We start from the raw sequence: 21949 nt of genomic DNA, 5'->3' as shown, positions 1-21949 counted from the left end.
TATATTAGAAATGAATATGTCCTTTTGTTGTAAAATTATTATGGTTCTATTTTTTACCAACAAAATGACGTACACAAGTTGTTTTCACAGAGTTTGCTGCATTTTTTAGAATAATGCATTATGGGCCCTGGCCTATTTTCTGCTTTTTAAAACACTGTGTCTCATGCCTTTGCAAAGCCCTTGCACTTTCTATTCCCTCTGCTTGGAGCTTCATTTTCTTGGATATCTTCACGATTCTTTTTCCCACTTCACTCAAGACCCTGCTCAAATATCACATTATCTGAGAAGCTTTCCCAGTACCCTCTCTAAATTAGTACATCCTTCAGTCCTTCTCTTTCTTGCTTATTTTTCTCAATAGTGTTGATCCCCGGTCATATTTATACCCTGCCTCCTCCTGTAGAATGTGAGCTTCTTAACAGGAACAGTCTATTCTGTTTTGTTGTTCGCTGCTGTAGTCTCAGAAAAGTGCCTGGAAAATAACAGATATCAAATATTGAGTAAATAAATAAATGAATGAAAAATGAGTGAATAAAGGGACACACTCAGGTTTTATATATTTCTCTACCCTATTTCAGACAATTGAGTGTACATTAGCTTACTAGTTTCTACCTGCTAGTACCAATGTAGGGATCAGGTCGAATGGTTGAATTAGAAAGAGGCAGTTTCCGTGTTCAGTATGTACCTGAGTACAGGTCTGCATGGTTAATAACTGTGGTGGTCCATGAGGAGAAGCTCTCTGAAGGGCTTTACTTAGGTTAACTTGGACTGAGCAAAAGTCATACTCAGTGCCCTGGATTTTTACTTCTCAACATTGACACTTACTCCACTCATCCCTCTCCATTGGTAAAGTCTCACCATGGTTACAGCTTGGTGCAGTGGTGTTGTGCAGGGTAGATGGATAGAGCTGCACTTCACACCTTTTGATTAAGAAACTCTGAGGATGGGGCCTAGCGATCTGTGTTTTAGTAAACCCTCCATGTGATTCTGATGCACTCTAATGTATGAAGCAATTAGCCCATAGTATCACAAAAAGCAATTCGTGCTTTTAAATTGTTCACAGAATGGTACTTATTTACCAGTTATATTTGGAAAAGAAGTCCCTTTTTTTTTTTTTTTTTGTGGTACGCGGGCATCTCTGTGTTGTGGCCTCTCCCGTTGCGGAGCAACAGGCTCCGGACGCGCAGGCTCAGCGGCCATGGCTCACGGGCGCAGCCACTCCGCGGCATGTGGGATCTTCCCGGACCGGGGCACGAACACGTGTCCCCTGCATCGGCAGGCGGACTCTCAACCACTGCGCCACCAGGGAAGCCCTTTTATACAATTTTTAAAGATTACTTTAAAGTTCTTTAGGTTATTTTCATTGAAATTTATCATAAAGGTAAGACTGTGCTTTTCTAAAGGTTTTTCACTCTAATACCCTGATTATCAAAAGTATTTTTCAATTAAGATAAACATTTTTTTTCATTTCCAAAATACTGCCTCTTCATCCTATTACACATTTTTCAAAGGTGAGTTTTTGGAATAATTTTGTATTGCTGCCTATATATTTTATGCTGTAGTCACTATAACTGTTCAGAAGACTTTTACTGGCCTCAGGCTTGGGAACCAGAGTATCCTGCCACCAGTTCTACCCTTTCCCCAATGAACACATTTCCCATCACTATAGGTAGCTCTCTTTGGATCACACCCAGAGGCTGGCCCATATTCTTCATTTCGTGGGAATTAAACTCTGTATTCCATTTTTCAGTTTGTCCTTATGTTGAATAATTTTCCTATATATGTTGACTAACATTGTCCTTAGTGAAGAAATGTGAGATGACAGAATACTGATGAGAAACTTTGAGGTCCTGATATATTTCTCAGTTTTCCTCACATCATACTCACTAACAGTTTTCTACCCTGCCGAGGCTCCCCCTTTTCCCCCTAATAATCTCCTCCCCAGGCACCTTTATTGGTTAGCCTTACTGCTTATTGAGAGAACAAGAAAGAATAAACCTTTGTGTTCTTTCAAAGAAGGAAAAGAATGTTTTCAGGAATGTGGACTAGCAGATGATCAAAGGGGCTGTCATTATTCTGTGGTAACTGCTGCCAGATTTCAGAATCAAGTGCTTTAGTTTCACATAACACTTTAGATATACTTAGCTCTGGCACTATTTGTGTTTGCAAGCCAGGCCTGGATCATTTTCAGTTGCTATGTGAATGTGTGCCATTAAGTCATAGTGGATCTTCATTTTTTGGAAATGTTAGGAGCTCCCTGTTGACTAACAATGACAGAGCTGCTTGTTGATCAGTGGTGTTTATATGTCTTTGAGTCTTTGCCTCAGACCAATCCCAATACTTCACTGCTGTGAATAATTCTTCCCCACTACTTCCACCTTTCTCTAGGAGATCATAAGCACTACATAAACTGAGAGAAAGAATCCTTCCTCCTTCTGCTCCTGACTCTACATTTTGGGTTTAATGCACATTCTGGCTATGTTGATTGTCCCTGCTGTTATTCCTCCCTAATTCTGGATTTTCTCTCAAATCTCTTCCAACAATCAGTACTAATTTATCTTGTTTATCAGTATAATTACATTTTCTGCCTTACTGTGATTTGTTCTAGACAAAGTACTTCCCCAGCCACCTCCCACTGCCCCTACCTGATCTGCCCGAATTGTTGCTCTTGTGTTATTCCTTGTTCTGAAATCAAGTCCCTCACCCTGGCGTCCACACCCTCCTCTATGTGGCCGTGGCAATCCTTAGTCTTTTCTTCCACAACTGGCCCCTTCTTATCTTATTATGCGTGATTTGGATTGTACTTTTTCTTTCCCGAATGAACACTATACTTCCTATATCCTTGTCCTAGAGTTCTTTACCTTTCTGATAGAATACACCTTTTTCTCACTTCAAACACCAACTTATTTAAAATCCAAGCATTCTTCAAGGCCATCCCATCTGCTACCTCCTCCTTTGGGCTTTTGCTTGAAAATCTCTTGCCATCTTTTACCTTAGTAGTTTGTCTACTATTACCTTTTATCATATTATATACTTTAAGTCAGGGATGGTATCTTAATCACATTAGTCAGTATTTCTAGTGCACAGTATTTTTTCTGACTTCTGACTAGCTTTTATCACATCTTTGAGGCTGTGAGGTCATTGTTATATTTAGAATACATCTAATTTATCTTTTAACACATAGGTGAAGCTGTTCTGATTCACAGCAATATTTTGTTTGCTCATAGCAACATTTCAGTGTCAATAACATTTTAAGATGTTTTAAGTAATTCAACAGTTGATGTACTGTGCTTTAGCTCTTTTTATATATTTTATCTGCATTTCCTGTAATTTATAATTCTCTTCTTTGAAACTAGGCTACTGATATCTGTGATCCCAATCCAATCCTGATGCTCATGTTTTGTGTCTGCATGTATGAAAGACTTCCTGCATATCTCCCCAAGAAGGTGGTGCCCTTTCATTGTACTCTTCATGACACTGTGTTGAGAGAGGTAAGGATATCTTTGGGGCCAAAATATACGTGGAGTTAAACGTTTAAGTGGGTTTTAGATATTTCTTTCTCAACCCAAAATTAACAAAAGTATCAGTATGATAAAATAAGCCTTAAATGTTTTTTCCTTCTAAACTAAAGGTATAGCAGAGTGAAAGGGAGAATTTTTCCTTAATAGTAATCACTACCTACAATGAAATGATGCCTCATTCATTTGAGGAATAGGGTGGGGAGATGGAAAATGAAAGTTAAGTGCTTTGAAGGGCAAATCATTCAGGAAACTTGAGATCCATTTCATGTACAAGAAGACTGACACAGTAAGTAGAAACTTGTGATCGGAGTATGCCTGGCTTTCCTTTAGGGAACTTTACACATCCAGATGAATTTTGTTCAAATGAGGATATGGAAAGGGAAGTAATTATGAAAGCACTCCTGACCAGGGCCACTGTTAATCCCCCCTAAGGGCTTTTATATATGCTAGAGCTGCTAAATATGTAACAGTGAATTTTTTTAATATGCAGGAAAAATTAAAAATGAAATTTTCAGTCCTGTGACCCTGACAAAACTATATAAATATGTCCATGTTTTGCAAGTGTTTTCTTTGATTGAGAAATATCTTGTCAGGGATCATCAACAGCACTTTAGTTTTCAAACAATATGTTTCATATGAATACTTGTGAAATATGTTGAGCATACAGTTTTATTTCTTATATTTGTTTAAGACTGTTCCTTCTACTAGTTTTCATAAAATCTTCAACCAGATTTATAGTTCTCTCCTTCTTTCTCAGGAAAGTCTGGGCTGTTAGAATCTTACTATGTACAGAAGTTAATTTACCTCTTTGGTCAGATCATTTTTATTCCTTGTCCTTAGGCTGTTTTATGTATTCCTCCTCATGTTAAGCTGGGGGGGTGGTAATTTGATACTTTTGATGCAAAACACGTCCATATTTGGTCTTCAAAAGATACATCCTGGTGTTTTGTAGATGTAACCTTTTTGAGAAAATAACTGTGCAGGCTCTGTGACTGTATGAGTGATGGTTAATAAGGATTCAGTTAAAAGTCAGGAAAAACTCAGGTCCTTGTCTCAAAGTGTAAAGGGCTCAATTTAGGGAAAGGAAAGCCACTCCTCCTGATTTTCTGTTAGCAAACATTGAGATATGATCCTTTTTTAAAAATTTTATTCCTTTCCCTTTTTTTGTTGGAAAAAGAGATACAAAACTCTTCAGAGAACTTTTTCAACAGTATTTTGTACGGTAATTCACTACGTGCAATGATAATTAAGGGCCTTGGGTACTAACTGGCCTAGAGCTGTAATTACAATGAAGAGGACTTTTGACTTCAGAATCAAATTTCTGAAGAGTTAGAAATGCTTTGCTTAAGCCTGCAGAAGATAGGAGAGGTCTGAATTAGATTTAAGCAGTGATTTATTTCACTTAAGTATTATTACTAGTTTTCTAATTCTGTACACGTTTTAATTTCTTTATGCCGTTTGATTATTATTTTGAAAAAGTTAATAACACAAGCTAATTTTTTTTTTTTTTTTTTTTTTTTTTTTTTTGCGGTACGCGGGTCTCTCACTGTCGTGGCCTCTCCCGTTGCGGAGCACAGGCTCCGGACGCGCAGGCTCCGGACGCGCAGGCTCAGCGGCCATGGCTCACGGACTCAGCCGCTCCGCGGCATGTGGGATCTTCCCGGACTGGGGCACGAACCCGTGTCCCCTGCATCGGCAGGCGGACTCTCAACCACTGCGCCACCAGGGGAGCCCCACAAGCTAATTTTTAAACATAAATTTTATTTGTGATGTTAAAAATCAGATTAAAGCATATTAAAATAGAAACATGGTTTCTTTTGACACTTTTTACTAAGAATAATGTTCACACTTTAAGATTATAGATGCGATTCTACATAGAACTTTTATTTTTCACAAATATAATAAACATCTTCTGAAGGAAACAATAAAAATTAAATAGAAATGCAAAATAAAATATTAATTACAACATACTTTGATTTTAAATTTCATTCAAGAAAATCACTGATTTGGAAATTGCTGAGAATCTATGGCATAGTTTGCCCATATGCATCAACACCGTAAATGGCAGTGCCTAAGTAGTAGAAAGTCATTCTTAACAACCCTTTCAACCTTCCAGTATAAAGAAAAATCTCAAGAAACGGCTACTATAATTGAAAAAGTATTTTTGTAGCTATGTGTCACAAATAGAATACTGGGACCATTAAACAGTATAATGATCAGTGAAAAAATGTAGAGTGCAGTGATTTTCTGAGATACTTTTAAAAGCAATAGAACTTTTTTTTTTTTTTACTTTTTGAAACAAAATTTACACAGGAGCACAATAGTTAAAGAATGGCTGTCATTGCAAAAGGAGAATTGAGGTTCCAAAACTTGCTTTCTTTCCTTGAACAGCTTTCCCTTCTCCCCATCTACCACTCACATGACCCCTACATGAAATCCTGGAATTGGGTGGAATAATCTGACCACAGATGGGCCCTATGCCTTTGCATCATTTATTTATTTTTTTATTTTTATATAAATTTATTTGTGTGTGTGTGTGTGTGTGTGTGTGTGTGTGTGTGTGACATAATGAGAATGAGTAGCTTTCTTCAGATCTCAGGGCTGGTTATGGAAGTTCCAAGACTATAAACCAGTAACAGTTCATAGTACATCTACTATTATTTTCAACATTTCCTTCCAGAAAATGGAAATTAGCTCTCTGTGACTTAAAATCACTAGATATGTTAATTAATACTTTAAATGCACACATACGTACATTAAAAATAAGACACTAGAGGAGTCTTGCCTCGATTGTTACTGAGATCTGTAAACAGGTAAGCAACATGAGAGCCCCAAATTTGAGGGTAAACAAAGGGTAGAAACTCTTCAGCAACAACTTACTTGTCTTGGTGGTTACCAAAGTTCTTATTGAAATATAAAAGTAGTTAATTTATCTTTCAACAGATATCTACCATATTCTATCTATGACTATAGTTCCTGGACTGCCTAAGTGCTGTCACCTTTTCCTTACTCTAATTTGGCCAACCATTCACTTCCCTGAGGTCTTCTGTGTCCTCTGGGTCAGTACTTTCCATGATAACTCTGTGTCGTTCTAACGTGTATTTTTTTTTAATCCCCATTATATTCTGCATAAACACTTATAAACTCACATTTTTCATGAAATGCTCTCTAAAAATGAAGTAACTCATTCTCAAATATTCTCCATATCTTGGCATCAGGAAGGAAGGGACAGCCAACCCTTAGCTCTACTACCACTTCTAGATGAGGCCACCATCGTTTTCAGCCTGGACCTCTGATACTAAACCTACACTCCTTATAATGCTTTCTACACTGAGCAGCCAGAGTAACCTTTTTGTAAATTGGATTATGTAAGCTCTCTGTTCCAAATTCTTTAAAGATTTCCCTTTGCAGTACAGTTAAAATCCAAGTTGCTAACTTTGGATTTCATATCTTCAAAGATCAGGTGTTCTTACATCTGTAATTTCCTTGACTGGTAGCTCTTTCTCCCTGCCCACTTCTGGAAAAAAAACAATAATACACACACACACTATCTTTGAACACAAATTCTGCTTCCTTCCAGTTACTATACTAGGAGTAAGTATTTTCATGATTAAAATATATAACTCTTTGATAAAAATAAGAAATGTTAAGTTATATATTTTTAAAATTCATGATCTCATTTATACTCTTCTTCAACATAGATCCTACTGAAAAATTCAAGCTTGAAAAACTTAGTGTATAATGCTACAATTATCGGAAGAGATGCCACTGACTTCTTCCTCTCCCAAGGGAAGGTTGTGACAGTTTCTCAAAAGTAAGTGTTTTTTTTTCTTTTAATTTTGCTTCACTGAACATATCAACCCTAGAGATTTAATGTGTGTTATAATTACAAAAGAGCGAGCTGGATTTGTTTTTTTTTTTTAAATAAATTTATTTATTTTATTTATTTATTTTTGGCTGAGTTGGGTCTTCATTGCTGCTCGAGAGCTTTCTCTAGTTGCAGAGAGCAGTGGCTACTCTTTTTGTTGCGGTGCACAGGCTTCTTATTGCGGTGGCTTCTCTTGTTGTGGATCATGGGCTGTAGGCACATGGGCTTCAGTAGTTGTGGCTCCCAGGCTCAGTAGTTGTGGCTCGCAGGCTCTAGAGTGCAGGCTCAGTAGTTGTGGCGCATGGGCTTAGTTGTTCCGCGGCATGTGGAATCTTCCCAGACCAGGGCTCGAACTGGTGTCCCCTGCATTGGCAGGTGGATTCTTAACCACTGTACCACCAGGGAAGTCCCTGGATTTGTTTTTAACAGATATATATGTGTAATGAAAAGATTGCCACTGCTGATATAGATAAGTTTTTCATATGTTACTGAGATTTCTCACCAATTTTGTTAAAACAGTTCTAACAATATAAAGCATTTACTTTTTATGTATGCATTTAATTTTAGTTTATTTTGCATGCATATGGTCCGTAGAGAATAGCCTCTAAGTTCTTTATGTACTACAGTCCCAGTCCAGGAAACTGGAACCAGTGTGTGCTAAATATATATATATAATATTTAGTTGTTTCTGATTATAAATGCACTTCGTGCTCATTGTAAAAATTTAGAAACTATGAAAGATTGAAGAAAAATAAAAGTAAAGACTAAAAATCTTACCTCAAAGATACCCCCAATGTTTCCATTTTTCTCTGTCGCTTCATAATCATTGTATATTTATGTATGGATGTATACATACATGTACACTCCCAAATTGTGATGATATTCTATATAGTCTCATTTTTATTTGATTCTGTTCACATGCTACTTGTTTAATGTTTCAATTACTAGCCCATTCTCAAAAATAAGGAACAAATGAAAGCCTCAGAGAATAGTCTTGAGAAATTAAATACGAGCATAATATATAATTCTTCCTAGATCAACAAATCCTACTTCATATATTAATGTGTTAATGATGGCAAATACTCTTATTACATATTACAACGATGATATGAGAATAGCTGTGTCAGTACCACAGGAGTTGACAGATTTGATAACCAGTAATGGTCTTTAACCAGTCTTAAATTTTAGTCATTGTCTTTGTATTCAATTACTTTTTCCTTGTACAAAGCAACAGACTATAACTGCTAATTATCTTTTAGGTTTTTGAACTATACCTTAAACTGAATTACTTTTCACATGTAGTCTTTATTACTTCTAATATATCAAACACAGAAATAATTGGAAATGGGAGACAACTTTAATTGTATTTAAAATACGAAGAAACCCAGTTACAGTAGTACATTTGACTTGTGTCATTAGCCTCTGTTCATTTTCTTCAGTTGCTGCTCCATGCTAAAGGAGTATATAATTTATAAAATCTGAATATTCATGGTTGAGACTATATCCAGATTGAATTAAATATGAGAAAAACAATTCTCCACTCACCTCCATCTATATTATAAATCAAATCCCAGAATAAAACTCTTTGTAAAAACAGCCCATTTGTTTTCCAAGTTATATTTCTTATACGTCTGTTGTAAAACACAACTTTGGTAATACAAATTCATTTGGACATTGTCACAGTACCATTTGTCTTCCCTCAGGACTTTGATAAATGATCTCTTCTCTGCCCTTCAAATAGGATGATACAAGTGAAAAGAATTAAGTCCCCTCCGACCCTTTGTTCACTCATAAACCTGATAGCCTCTTCCAGTATTTCAAAGTTCTCATGATGTGGAAATTCTTCCTAACAACCACACTAAACCTCTGATGTCATAGCTTAAGACCATTTTTCTTGTTAGTTAAATTAACAATTAAATTTATAGTTTCTATTATAAATGTAAAACCTGTATACCTGCATTGTTGAAAATTTGCACTTAACAGAAAAGTATAAAGAGGAAAACAAAAATTGTCTAGAATTCCATCAGATAAACACATTTAATTTATTCATTTCTTTCCAGTCTTTTTATATGAACAAGTATGTGTTTATTATAGCATATGTATAATTAGATGTTTACAAAGTATATGTATTATATATAAATATTAAAACAATATATGTTAAACATTTGTTATGTATGAAATCTATATAGCATACACTTTTATGTACCTTTTCATATTTAATCATTCTTGCAACCATACTAGTGTCCTCGTTTTACAAAACAAGACATTGGGCACAGAGACATTAAATCATTTGCCCAATTTTCCCTGCTATTAAATGGTGAAATAAAGATTCAAAACCAGCCAATGTAAATCCAGAGTTAGTACTCTTATTAAACTAACACCTGCCATACTGTGTGTCTGTGTTTGTGTATATCATATTCATACAGAGCCCTTGGCATTCAGTGAAATGTGACTTTGACTATTTGTAAGAAATCCTGAAGATCCATGACATATAATTATATCATTTTTGCTTCTCCAGGAGCTGGTTTGTGAGAACATTTCACTTGGGTGAACGTAATTCCCATTAATTTCTCAGCGGTGCTTTTTTCTTTTTATTCACCATTGTACCTTTAATGGTCTGCATCAATATAGAAAATATTTATGAATATTAGCTTCTTGAGGTTTTTAACACATGCCAAGTGAACGTTAACTGACCATATATCCATGTACACTTATACATGTAATCATGAATATATGTATTCATATTTTGACCATATTGTACATGTATTCTTGTTTTCAACTTCTTTGTCTTTTTTAATCAAAATTTAATTTGAATCTGCTTTAACAACTCAGATACAGAAGAGTTTAACATGCAAAGGAAATCCTTCTCCCCTCATATTCCCATCTGCAGAGATCCAATTCTATTTTTTTTTTTTTTTTTTTTTGTGGTACGCGGACCTCTCACTGTTGTGGCCTCTCCCGTTGCGGAGCACAGGCCCCGGACGCGCAGGCTCAGCGGCCATGGCTCACGGGACCAGCCACTCCTTGGCATGTGGGATCTTCCCAGACCGGGGCATGAACCCGTGTCCCCTGCATCAGCAGGCGGACTCTCAAACACTGCGCCACCAGGGAAGCCCAAAGATCCACTTCTTGAGTGCCTACTTTTAACTCTTTCAACTATGTCTAATTTTAGTTCTTCCAGTGGTTGCCTCCATAAATATAAATAATCTATATATCTTTGCCAGTATTTTTATTATGTCAACTTCAGAAATAATGTCTTGACATATAGCTATAATATTTGATGGTCTTGCTTACTTATTCCTCTAGATGGATCACCCTCCCACCAAACATCACTAGTTTTATCCTCTGTTCATTACTGTTCCAAGAGTAAAAATGTGTTTTGTAAATATTTCTTATGCAATCAGTGTACAAAGCATCTTTTGATGCTTTTTTTAAGCTGAGAAAATAAATTCTAAAGAAGTGAGTAAATTTAATCCTTCCTTCAAGTATACCACATTCTAGAGCACCTTACCTTTCATTCTTATTTGGACTGAGTGCTTTCCAGACCTACTGAAGAGCTTAGTATTGGACACTCTATATTTCTCTTTGGATAGAAACTAATATCCTTCTCTTTCTTAGTGTACTCACTTATTTACTAAAAAACTTCCTTTATGAAACCTTCTAATAAAAAGTATGGGAGAGGTAAATTCCTAAAATTTTTATTTTTAGGCATGTCTTTTGACTACCTTTACACTTGATTTATTTTTTGCTTCGTATATTTTTCCAGGATGAAAAGGTTTTTCCTCATAACTCTTGAGATAATTGTTCCACTTGCCTCATGGTATTCAGTATTGGTGATGAGAAAGTCTAGTATAATTCTGTTTTCCCACACCTCTGGACATTTTTAGGATCTTCCATTGTGTTGTGATATTGTTCCAGAACGCATCAAGGAGGGACTTTTTTTTTTTTTTTTTTTTTGCGGTACGCGGGCCTCTCACTGCTGTGGTCTCTCCCGTTGCGGAGCACAGGCTTCGGACACGCAGGCTCAGCGGCCATGGCCCACAGGCCCAGCTGCTCTGCGGCATGTAGGATCTTCCCAGACCGGGGCACGAACCCGCATCCCCTGCATCAGCAGGTGGACTCTCAACCACTGCGCCACCAGGGAAGCCCAAGGAGGGACTTTTTAAATTCACTATCTGGGTGCACAGTGAGTCCTTTAATTATGAACTTGTTTTCCATAAGCTCTGAAAAATTATCTTAAATAATTTCTTTCATCATTCTCTCCCCTCCATTTTCATTGTTCTCATTTTCCAACCGTTAGTTGTTGGATACTACCTGTTAATTGGATCCTCTGTATATCCTATCTTATCACTCATATTTTTCAGCTCATTGCTTTTTTCTCTCTTTATCAACAAGCCTTCTTTTCCAACTGTTTCCTTTAGGAGATACATAGATAGATAGATAGATAGATAGATAAATAGATAGGTGATCTCCTATATATATTTGTAAGAATACTTTCTTTTGCATTGAATATCTCTATTTCATAGCATCCTGTTCTTAAACTGGAGTTATAATATCTTAATAAGCATCTCTGATTTTTATATTCTGACTTTTACATTCTCATCTGTGACCTGTATTATTTTTATTTTCTTTGAGATCAGTCAGTATGTTTGTTTATCTTGGTCTCAGTGATATAAAAATATCTTTTTAGACTAAATAATTTAGAAGACTTTGGTTTTTACACATAGGGTTCAGAAAATATTTTATTTTCTTTAAAAAATCTATAGGTTTATCATTATCAGATATTATATAATTATCTATGTGCACCATATCCTGTCTTAGATTCTGTCTGAATCATGATTAATAATGGCTCTTTCTGCCAGTTGTGGATTTAAATTCCCTGAGGTATCATTTATATAGAAAAGATTAAACAGCTATACCAGCATATAAAAAAACATTTCTGCATCTAACTTGATGACTAAATTTAGCTCTAATCATAGAGTGACTGTCATAGAAGTGAAAGTATACTTTTAGAAAACCATTCTGTTTCTTTTTTTCTCATTATTCTCATTGAGCCATCTGGGCACTGACATTGATGTGTCATATATTTATTTTCCATCCCATCCAAAAGCCATGTTGAAGTAGTCTATGAGGTACATATAATATCAAGGAGACTTTTTTTGAATGAGGGGGAGGCAGTTGGAACAAAAAGAAAATAAAAGATAAGAAAATTAAGATAAAGTCCATAATTATGATATGCATCTGGAGACATAAGATACTTACCTGAAAAGGACAACCCACTTGATTCTGAAATTTCTAACACGCTCAGGAAGGAATACTGGTCATTTCCATGCTTAAATATGACTACAAAATGTATAAAAGGAATATCTATACTCAGGAGAAGCTCAAATCTTGATGGTCCTAAAACCAGCTGTTGGCTTCAGAAAAAGGATACTCTATTTTAAAATGTTTCATAAAACTTAAGTATAGTTCCATAAATTTATTTACTAAGTGCATGTTATTTAGCTTATGGTCATTCTTTTTTTTTTTTTTTTTTTTGCGGTACGCGGGCCTCTCACTGTTGTGGCCTCTCCTGTTGTGGAGCACAGGCTCCAGACGCGCAGGCTCAACGGCCATGGCTCACGGGCCCAGCCACTCTGTGGCATGTGGGATCTTCCTGGACCGGGGCACGAACCTGTGTCCCCTGCATCGGCAGGTGGACTCTCAACCACTGCGCCACCAGGGAAGCCCACTTATGGTCATTCTTGAACTCCATTTTTCATCACCTTCCATGGAGAGCCCATCCATTACCTCATCCTATTGATTTTACCCAATGTATCTTAAATTTGACATCTTTCCTCTTATCTGTCTCTTCTATGCTAATTTAATGTACTATCATCTTTAAACTGGGCTACTACAATAGATTCTTAAAAGGTTTCTCTGCAATCCATTCTTTATATTAGAATGGCAGTAATTTTTTTGATGTAAATTTGGTCATGTTACTCTTCTGCTTAAAATATTCCAATAGCTTTTCATCACCATTAGAATATAGACTGAATATCTCAACATGGCCCATGTGGCCTTTCATGGCTGGCTCTTAGCTACATCTTGCATCACTAACACCCTTGCTCTCTAAGCTTCAGCACCACTGGCCTTTGGTAATTTCTTCAAGCACGTCATAATTTCTCATTTTAGAGGCCTTGTCTTGGATGCCTTCTTTCATCCCCTACAAATTCTACCTAACCCATTCTCGTCCTCCATATCCTACCTAACATATCACTTCCTCTGATCCTTCAGACTACATGACACTCTCCATTATGTGCCCTTCTATCACTTCATAGCACATACATAATTTGTAATTTTCACATTTATTTTATGATGACATAATTAACGTCTGCCATATCCTATAAAATGAAAGATCCAGGAGATCAGGAATAGTGTATTTTTTTTCCAATTGCTGTATCTCCCAAACCTAAAACAATGTCTGGAACATTATAAATTATAAATATTAATTGAGTGAATGGCTTTATCTAGTAATGAATTTTAGAATATCTAGAAAAATCCTAAGTCACTCACAGGTATCCTAACACAGAGTTTGAGCCTATACACCCAAAAAAAGATCTCAAGGTCAAATATTCTTTGTTTTCAATTAAATTTAAGCCCTTGAGCTTTTCATAATAGCCAAGAAAGTGTCCTTTAGCAGAGGTTGAGATTAGTGATATTATATCTGAATAAAATCCTCCCCATTCCTGCTGGTTGTGAGTTGTAATTTTCCCTAAGAAACAATTCTGAGAATATTTCAATTGATTTTGAAAGTCCTCCATTCATTTTACTCTGTGCTGCTCCCTAAACTCACCCATTTAACAGAGATTCCTCAAAGGTTCTGGGAAAGTTAAGCCAAAGTATAATGCCGAGAGAATCTATTCCCATCTCCATTCCCAACTGTGTCTATCCTAAGGGAAGGTGACAGGTGATAGTTTGTACAAAGAATAACTGTGATATGATGTATAATGCTAACTGTGCTAAAAGCCAGTGAAAAAGCAATGGTAAAAGGTCCCCACGGTTTACCACCCACAGCTGTGGCAGCAAGGCAAGGCAGAAAGACTCAGCCATTCAAGAAACATTGAGCCCATTTTTTATTCAGAGACCTCATTACTTCTATAAACAGTGAAAGCAAGAGTTAACAAAGGGGCCAGATCTCCATGTCCCTTATGCAGAGTGACACCAAAACAACAGGGACCAGATGACTGCATCATGCATGGTAGGACACCTGTTGCTGACAGTCAGTTTCATGCTGCAACTAAGCAGTTTCTAGCCTGTAACTCTACCCTGTAGGAGGATAGGCAGCAAGCCTCAGACCTCATCAGAATGTAGGAGGCAGTGAGAAACTGTCTGGTGACAGCCTCTCAGGGAGGATAGGGAGGCAAGTGAAAAATGTTCTTGTAGCAGTGCTTCCTGAAGTTCCATGCTCTTATGTTATGGGAGGATCACAGAGCTTTCTGCCAAGACTTATATCCACTGCAGTTAAGCCTTGCATGTGTTTGGCCTGTGTTGTTATGCAGGGCTGCCAGGGTGCCATGGTTGACTCATTCCCCTAGAAACTGGGAAGTAAAATTTCCGAATCCATCGATTCTTTAAACAATTCACTATGGTTTAGACTAGAAAGTTGAAGATTAAATGAGATGGTCATGTTTTCCTTATTCTTTCTTTTAATTAAGTCTATCTTTCAAATAAAAGTCATGCTACTTATATACCGTTATTTTGATTTGAGGTTCGAATTTTATTTTCAACCACAGTTTTAAGTATTTTTTTAATTCTTTGTCTTTCTCATTTTTTCCTCCCTGCAATCAAAAGTCATTGATAGGGCTTCCCTGGTGGCGCAGTGGTTGAGAGTCTGCCTGCTGATGCAGGGGACACAGGTTCGTGCCCTGGTCCGGGAAGATCCCACATGCCGTGGAGCGGCTGGGCCCGTGAGCCATGGCCGCTGAGCCTGCGCGTCCCAAGCCTGTTCTCCGCAACGGGAGAGGCCACAACAGTGAGAGGCCTGCATACAAAAAAAAAAAAAAAAAAAAAAGTCATTGATATAACTAAGAATGTGCCTAAACACTAGCACAGAATGTCCTATGAAATTCACAACAAAAATACATATATGATTTCCTGTGGCTAGCTCTTAGAAAATCCAGTATTCAGTAGATTATACATACATTTGAAAGTTAACTTTAGGTTTTACATACTGGATCAAGATGTTTTGACTGACAGCAATAACTAGATTGTAGGCTTTCTAAGATCTGCAACAATCTTTAACTTTATTGTAGAAGTGAGTATTTTGCAGGGTGTGGTTACTAGGCACATACACTGAATAGATGCTTGTTGTCTTTTTTCACTACAATATTTTCGTTTTCATCTTTTGTTAAATAGAAACCAAATTACTGTTTGGTTTGAACTCTGAAATTTACCAGTCGCTTCCTCCATCCTGCTGAAGCTTCACTGCTATTAATTTCAAAACCTAAGAGTGGAGCAGGAGGTACTATGCTGACTTTTGCTCTCAAGGGTGAAGTCCTCAATTTTAAAGCCATCGTAAGTAAATGTTACCTATTTTATATGTTTCTGCTTTTCTCAGGCCATGGAGTGTCCCAAGCACAGCTGTTCTAAGTTTCATCTCCTGGCAGCTCTTGTTCTTTGAGATCATGTGTGTATACAGACACAGATGTGTACTTAACTTACATTTGCACAGTTTTTGGCTTCTGTATTTCTGATATTTTTACTTTGATACTCCTTCTTTGGAAATAAGTCTCAATTTTATCATAGAAGTTAAAGGGACTTGTGTTTTTATAAATGTTTTATACAATTTTAAAGGTTACTTTCCATTTATAGTTATTATAAAATATTGGCTATATTTGCTGTGTTGCACAACACATCCTTGAGCCTATCTTACACCCAATAGTTTGTACCTTCCACTCCCCCCCACCTCTAGTAACCATTAGTTTGTTCTCTGTAACTGCGAGTCTGTTTCTTTTTGTGTTATCTTCACTAGTTTGTTGTATTTTTTAGATTCCACCTATAAGTCATATCATACAGTATTTTTCTTTCTCTGTCTGACTTATTTCTCTAAACATAAACATAATGCCCTCCAAGTCCATCCATGTGGCTTCAGATGGCAAAATTTCATTCTTTTTTATGGCTGAGTAGTATTCCACTGCGTACGCGCGTGCGTGTGTGTGTGTGTGTATATATATATATATATATATATGCTGGACGCTTAGGTTGCTTCCATATCTTGGCAATTGTAAATAATGCTGCTCTGAACATTGGGGTGCATGTATCTTTTCAAATTAGTGTCTTCATTTTCTTCATATATGTACCCAGGAGTGGAACTGCTGCATCACATGGTAGTTCTATTTTTAGTTTTTTGAGAAACCTCCATACTATTTTCCACAGTGGCTGCACCAACTTACATTCCCACCAACAGTGTACAAGGGTTCCCCTTTTTTACATCCTCACCAACATTTGTTATTTGTGTTCTTTTTGATGATGGCCATTCTGACAGGTGTGAGGTGGTATCTCATTATGGTTTTGATTTGCATTTTCCCTGATGATTAGCAAGGTGGAGCTTGTTTTCATGTGTCTATTGACCATCTGCATTTTGAAAGCACTTGTACTGAGTGCTATTTTAAGTTCAGCTTTTTAGGATTGTATCTGTGCTTTTTATCAAGGAGCCATTCACTATACACGTAGCAATTTACATGCCCTTCTTCTATGGAGACTTGTGATTTAAGTTAAAGCAGTCCCCGGACCTATGTCTCTTTTTGTTTGAATTAAGGTTTGGTGGTTTACACAGCATAGAAAATGTTTCTCTTATAGGTGCATTCATCAATTTATCTTGAGTGTTCTATGGAGCAAATCCATTAGAAAGATTACTAAGACTGGCATTTAGTGAGATTTGATGATGTTCCAGGCAGAGTTCTAAGTGTTAATATCTCAAAGGTTGGGGCAGAAGGATTTTTAAACCTCTGTAAAATGGTTGTGATATTGCTTTGATTGACTTTGTGTAGCCATTAGTTTGTCTAAATATTATTTTCTACCATGGATGTATGGTAAAGAAGTAAATTTATGTTGCCAGATTTCCATATGGATTACAAAGAATCGTAGGTGTGCAGTGGCTTGAGTGGGAAGAAAAGAGAATGACTCTAGTAAAGGCCACTTGTGTGAGGAGAGCATTAAGATGCTCACCTGGACAGAATGGCTTATTCGATAAGGGCACCCAGGAGAGGGAGCAGGCATTTGATTGTCACTGAGATGTGTATTGTGATCTTCTGATTTCCTCCTGAATAATGAACTCTTACACTTCCCAAGCCTCTCACACAAATTCTCTGAAACAAAACATCTCTTTGCCACATGTGTCTAAGAGACCCATGGATGGTGTTAGCGTGTCATTATCATGGCTCTGGGGCAGAAAAGCTGACACTTGGAGCTTGTGTGATCTCTGTTTACTTCATCTGGCTACTCATGGTCTTACACACCAGGAAATAGTTTGGAAAACAATGGAGAAATAAGGTGAGAATATGATTAGTCTAAAAATTTGGAATTCCTAGAATCTTTTCTTTCATGGAAGTCTTTTGGGTAATTTGAGTTTCAGTTTTATATATTTGTACTTTTATTATAGTTAAAATATGTCAGTGCAGCCACCATGTTATAAACCCAGGCATGCCACAGTCACACACATTCCAACACAGATATTCTTGCATTCACACACCAGTGTGCACATGCACACACACACATACACACCTGCCCCTTCCTTATGTCATATGTATTAGGTATATATATTATTGATTAATTTTCAAATGGAAAATCATACTCAGTAATTAACAAAATGAATTTTAAGGAAATCAATTTGGGAGACACTATTGTGAAAGATCATTCATTGGTTAGCATAGTACTATGGATCAGTGATGAGGAATAATCTATTTTTATTCTTTCCCACCCAGATTTTAACAGTATAATGTTTAAATATATTAATACCGGATCACCGGGGAAGATGACAGAAGAGTAAGATGCAGAGATCACCTTCCTCCCCACAGATACACCAGAAATACATCCACACGTGTAACAACTCCTACAGAACACCTACTGAACGCTGGCAGAAGACCTCAGACCTCTCAAAAGGCAAGGAACTCCCCACGTACCTGGGTAGGGCAAAAGAAAAAAGAATAAACAGAGACAAAAGAATAGGGACAGGACCTGCACCAGTGGGAGGGAGCCGTGAAGGAGGAAAGGTTTCCACACACTAGGAAGCCCCTTCGCGGGCGGAGAGTGCGGGTGGCGGAGGGGGGAAGCTTCAGAGCTGCGGAGGAGAGCACAGCAACCGGTGTGGAGGGCAAAGCGAGGAGGTTCCCGCACAGAGGATCAGTGCCGACCGGCACTCACCAGCCCGAGAGGCTTGTCTGCTCACCCGCCGGAGTGGGCCGGGCTGCGAGCTGAGGCTCGGGCTTCGGAGCTTAGATCCCAGGGAGAGGACTGGGGTTGGCTGCGTGAACACAGCCTGAAGGGGGCTTGTGCGCCACGGCTAGCCAGGAGGGAGTCCGGGAAAATGTCTGGAGCTGCCGAAGAGGCAAGAGACTTTCTCTTCCCTCTTTGTTTCCTGATGCACGAGGAGAGGGGATTAAGGGCGCTGCTTAAAGGAGCTCCAGAGACGGGCATGAGCCATTGCTAAAAGCATGGACCCCAGAGACGGGCATGAGACGCTAAGGCTGCTGCTACAGCCACCAAGAAGCCTGTGTGCGAGCACAGGTTACTCTCCACACCTTGCCTCCCGGGAGCCTGTGCAGCCCGCCACTGCCCGCGTCCCGGGATCCAGGGACAACTTCCCCAGGAGAATGCACGGCGCGCCTCAGGCTGGTGCAATGTCCTGTTGGCCTCTGCCGCCGCAGGCTCACCCCTCACTCCGTACCCCTCCCTCCCCCGGGCCTGAGTGAACCACAGCCCTGTAAGCAGCTTCTCCTTTAACCCCGTCCTGTCTGAGCGAAGAACAGACACCATCCGGCCACCTACACGCATAGGCGGAGCCAAATCCAAAGTTGAGCCCCAGGAGCTGTGAGAACAAAGAAGAGAAAGGGAAATCTCTCCCAGCAGCCTCAGAAACAGCAGATTAAAGCTCTACAATCAACTTGATGTACCCTGCATCTGTGAAATACATAATTAGACAACGAATTATCCCAAATTGAGGAGGTGGACTTTGAGAGCAAGATTTATGATTTTTTTCCCCTTTTCCTCTTTTTGTGAGTGTGTATGTGTATGCTTCTGTGTGAGATTTTGTCTGTATAGCTTTGCTTTCACCATTTGATCTAGGGATCTATCTGTCTGGTTTTTTTTTTCTTTATAAAAATTTTTTTCTTAATAATTTTTTATTTTAATAATTTTATTTTAGCTTATTTTATTTTATTTTATCTTTCTTTCTTTCTTTCTTTCTTTCTTTCTTTCTTTCTTTCTTTCTTTCCTCCCTCCCTCCCTCCCTCCTTCCTTCCTTCCTTCCTAACTTCCTTCCTTCCTTCCTTCCTTCCTTCCTTCCTTCCTTCCTTCCTTTCTTTCTTTCTTTCTTTTTCTTTTCTTTCTTTCTTTTTCTTTTCTTTCTTTCTTTCCTTCTTTCTTTCTTTCTTTCTCTCTTTCTTTCTCTCTTTCTTTCTCTCTTTCTTTTTCTCTTTCTTTCTCTCTTTCTTTCTTCTTTTTCTCCCTTTTATTCTGAGCCATGTGGATGAAAGGCTCTTGGTGCTGTAACCAGGACTCAGCGCTCTGCCTCTGAGGTGGGAGAGCCAACTTCAGGAGACTGGTCCACAAGAGACCTACCAGTTCCACATAATATCAAATGGCGAAAATCTCACAGAGATCTCCATCTCAACACCAGCACCCAGCTTCACTCAACGACAAGCAAGCTACAGTGCTGGACACCCTATGCCAAACAACTGGCAAGACAGGAACACAACCCCACCCATTAGCACAGAGGCTGCCTGAAATCATAGTAAGGCCACAGACACCCCAAAACACACCACCAGACATGGACCTGCCCACCAGAAAGACAAGATCCAGCCTCATCCACCAGAACACAGGCACTAGTCTCCTCCACCAGGAAGCCTACACAACCCACTGAACCAACTTTAGCCACTGGGGACAGACACCAAAAACAACAGGAACTACAAACCTGCAGCCTACAAAAAGGAGACCCCAAACAGAGTAAATTAAGCAAAATGAGAAAACAGAAAAACACACAACATATGGAGCAAGATAAAAACCCACCAGCCCTAACAAATGAAGAGGAAATAGGGAGTCTACTTGAAAAAGAATTCAGAATAATGATAGTAAAGATGATCCAAAATCTTCGAAATAGAATACAGAAACTGCAAGAAACATGTAACAAGGACCTAGAAGAACTAAAGATGAAACAAGCAACGATGAACAACACAATAAATGAAATTAAAAATACTCTAGATGGGATCAATAGCAGAATAACTGAGGCAGAAGAACGGATAAGTGACCTGGAAGATAAAATGGTGGAAATAACTACTGTAGAGCAGAATAAAGAAAACAGAATGAAAAGAACTGAGGACAGTACTCAGAGACCTTTGGGACAACATTAAACACACCAACATTCAAATTATAGGGGTTCCAGAAGAAGAAGAGAAAAAGAAAGGGACTAAGAAAATATTTGAAGAGATTATAGTTGAGAACTTCCCTAATATGGGAAAGGAAATAGTTAATCAACTCCAGGAAGCAGACAGAGTCCCATACAGGATAAATCCAAGGATAAACACGCCAAGACACATGTTAATCAAACTTTCAAATATTAAATACAAAGAAAACATATTAAAAGCAGCAAGGGAAAAACAACAAATAACACACAAGGGAATCCCCATAAGGTTAACAGCTGATCTTTCAGCAGAAAGTCTGCAAGCCAGAAGGGACTGGCAGGACATATTTAAAGTGATGAAGGAGAAAACCTACAAACAAGATTACTCTACCCAGCAAGGATCTCATTCAGATTTGATGGAGAAATTAAAACCTTTACAGACAAGCAAAAGCTGAGAGAGTTCAGCACCACCAAACCAGCTTTACAACAAATGCTAAAGGGACTTCTCTAGGCAAGAAACACAAAAGAAGGAAAAGACCTACAATAACAAACCCAAAACAATTAAGAAAATAAGAATAGGAACATACATATCGATAATTACCTTAAATGTAAATGGATTAAATGCTCCCACCAAAAGTCACAGATTGGCTGAATGGATACAAAAACGAGACCTATATATATGCTGTCGTCTACCAGAGCCCCGCTTCAGACCTAGAGACACACACAGACTGAAAGTAAGGGGATGGAAAAATATTCCATGCAAATGGAAACCAAAAGAAAGCTGGAGTAGCAATTCTCATATCAGACAAAATAGACTTTAAAATAAAGACTATTACAAGAGACAAAGAAGGACATTACATAATGATCAAGGGATCGATCCAAGAAGAAGATATAACAATTGTAAATATTTATGCACCCAACATAGGAGCACCTCAATACATAAGGCAAATACTAACAGCCATAAAA

General features: G+C 38.0%; 1 protein-coding gene across 1 annotated transcript in view; it reads left to right on the top strand.

Moving 5' to 3' along the window:
- The window catches only part of CFAP47 (cilia and flagella associated protein 47), a 505984-nt gene that overhangs the window by 259232 nt on the left and 224803 nt on the right, over positions 1 to 21949 (top strand). Inside the window, 4 exon segments of the mRNA XM_069540349.1 lie at positions 1891 to 2078; positions 3354 to 3488; positions 7220 to 7336; positions 15784 to 15942. Of these exon segments, the coding sequence (XP_069396450.1) occupies positions 1891 to 2078; positions 3354 to 3488; positions 7220 to 7336; positions 15784 to 15942 (599 nt within the window).

The sequence above is a fragment of the Delphinus delphis genome, chromosome X (genome assembly GCF_949987515.2).
Source record: "Delphinus delphis chromosome X, mDelDel1.2, whole genome shotgun sequence".
Taxonomy (NCBI): Eukaryota; Metazoa; Chordata; class Mammalia; order Artiodactyla; family Delphinidae; genus Delphinus; species Delphinus delphis.
This window is presented reverse-complemented; position numbering and strand designations above follow the sequence as displayed.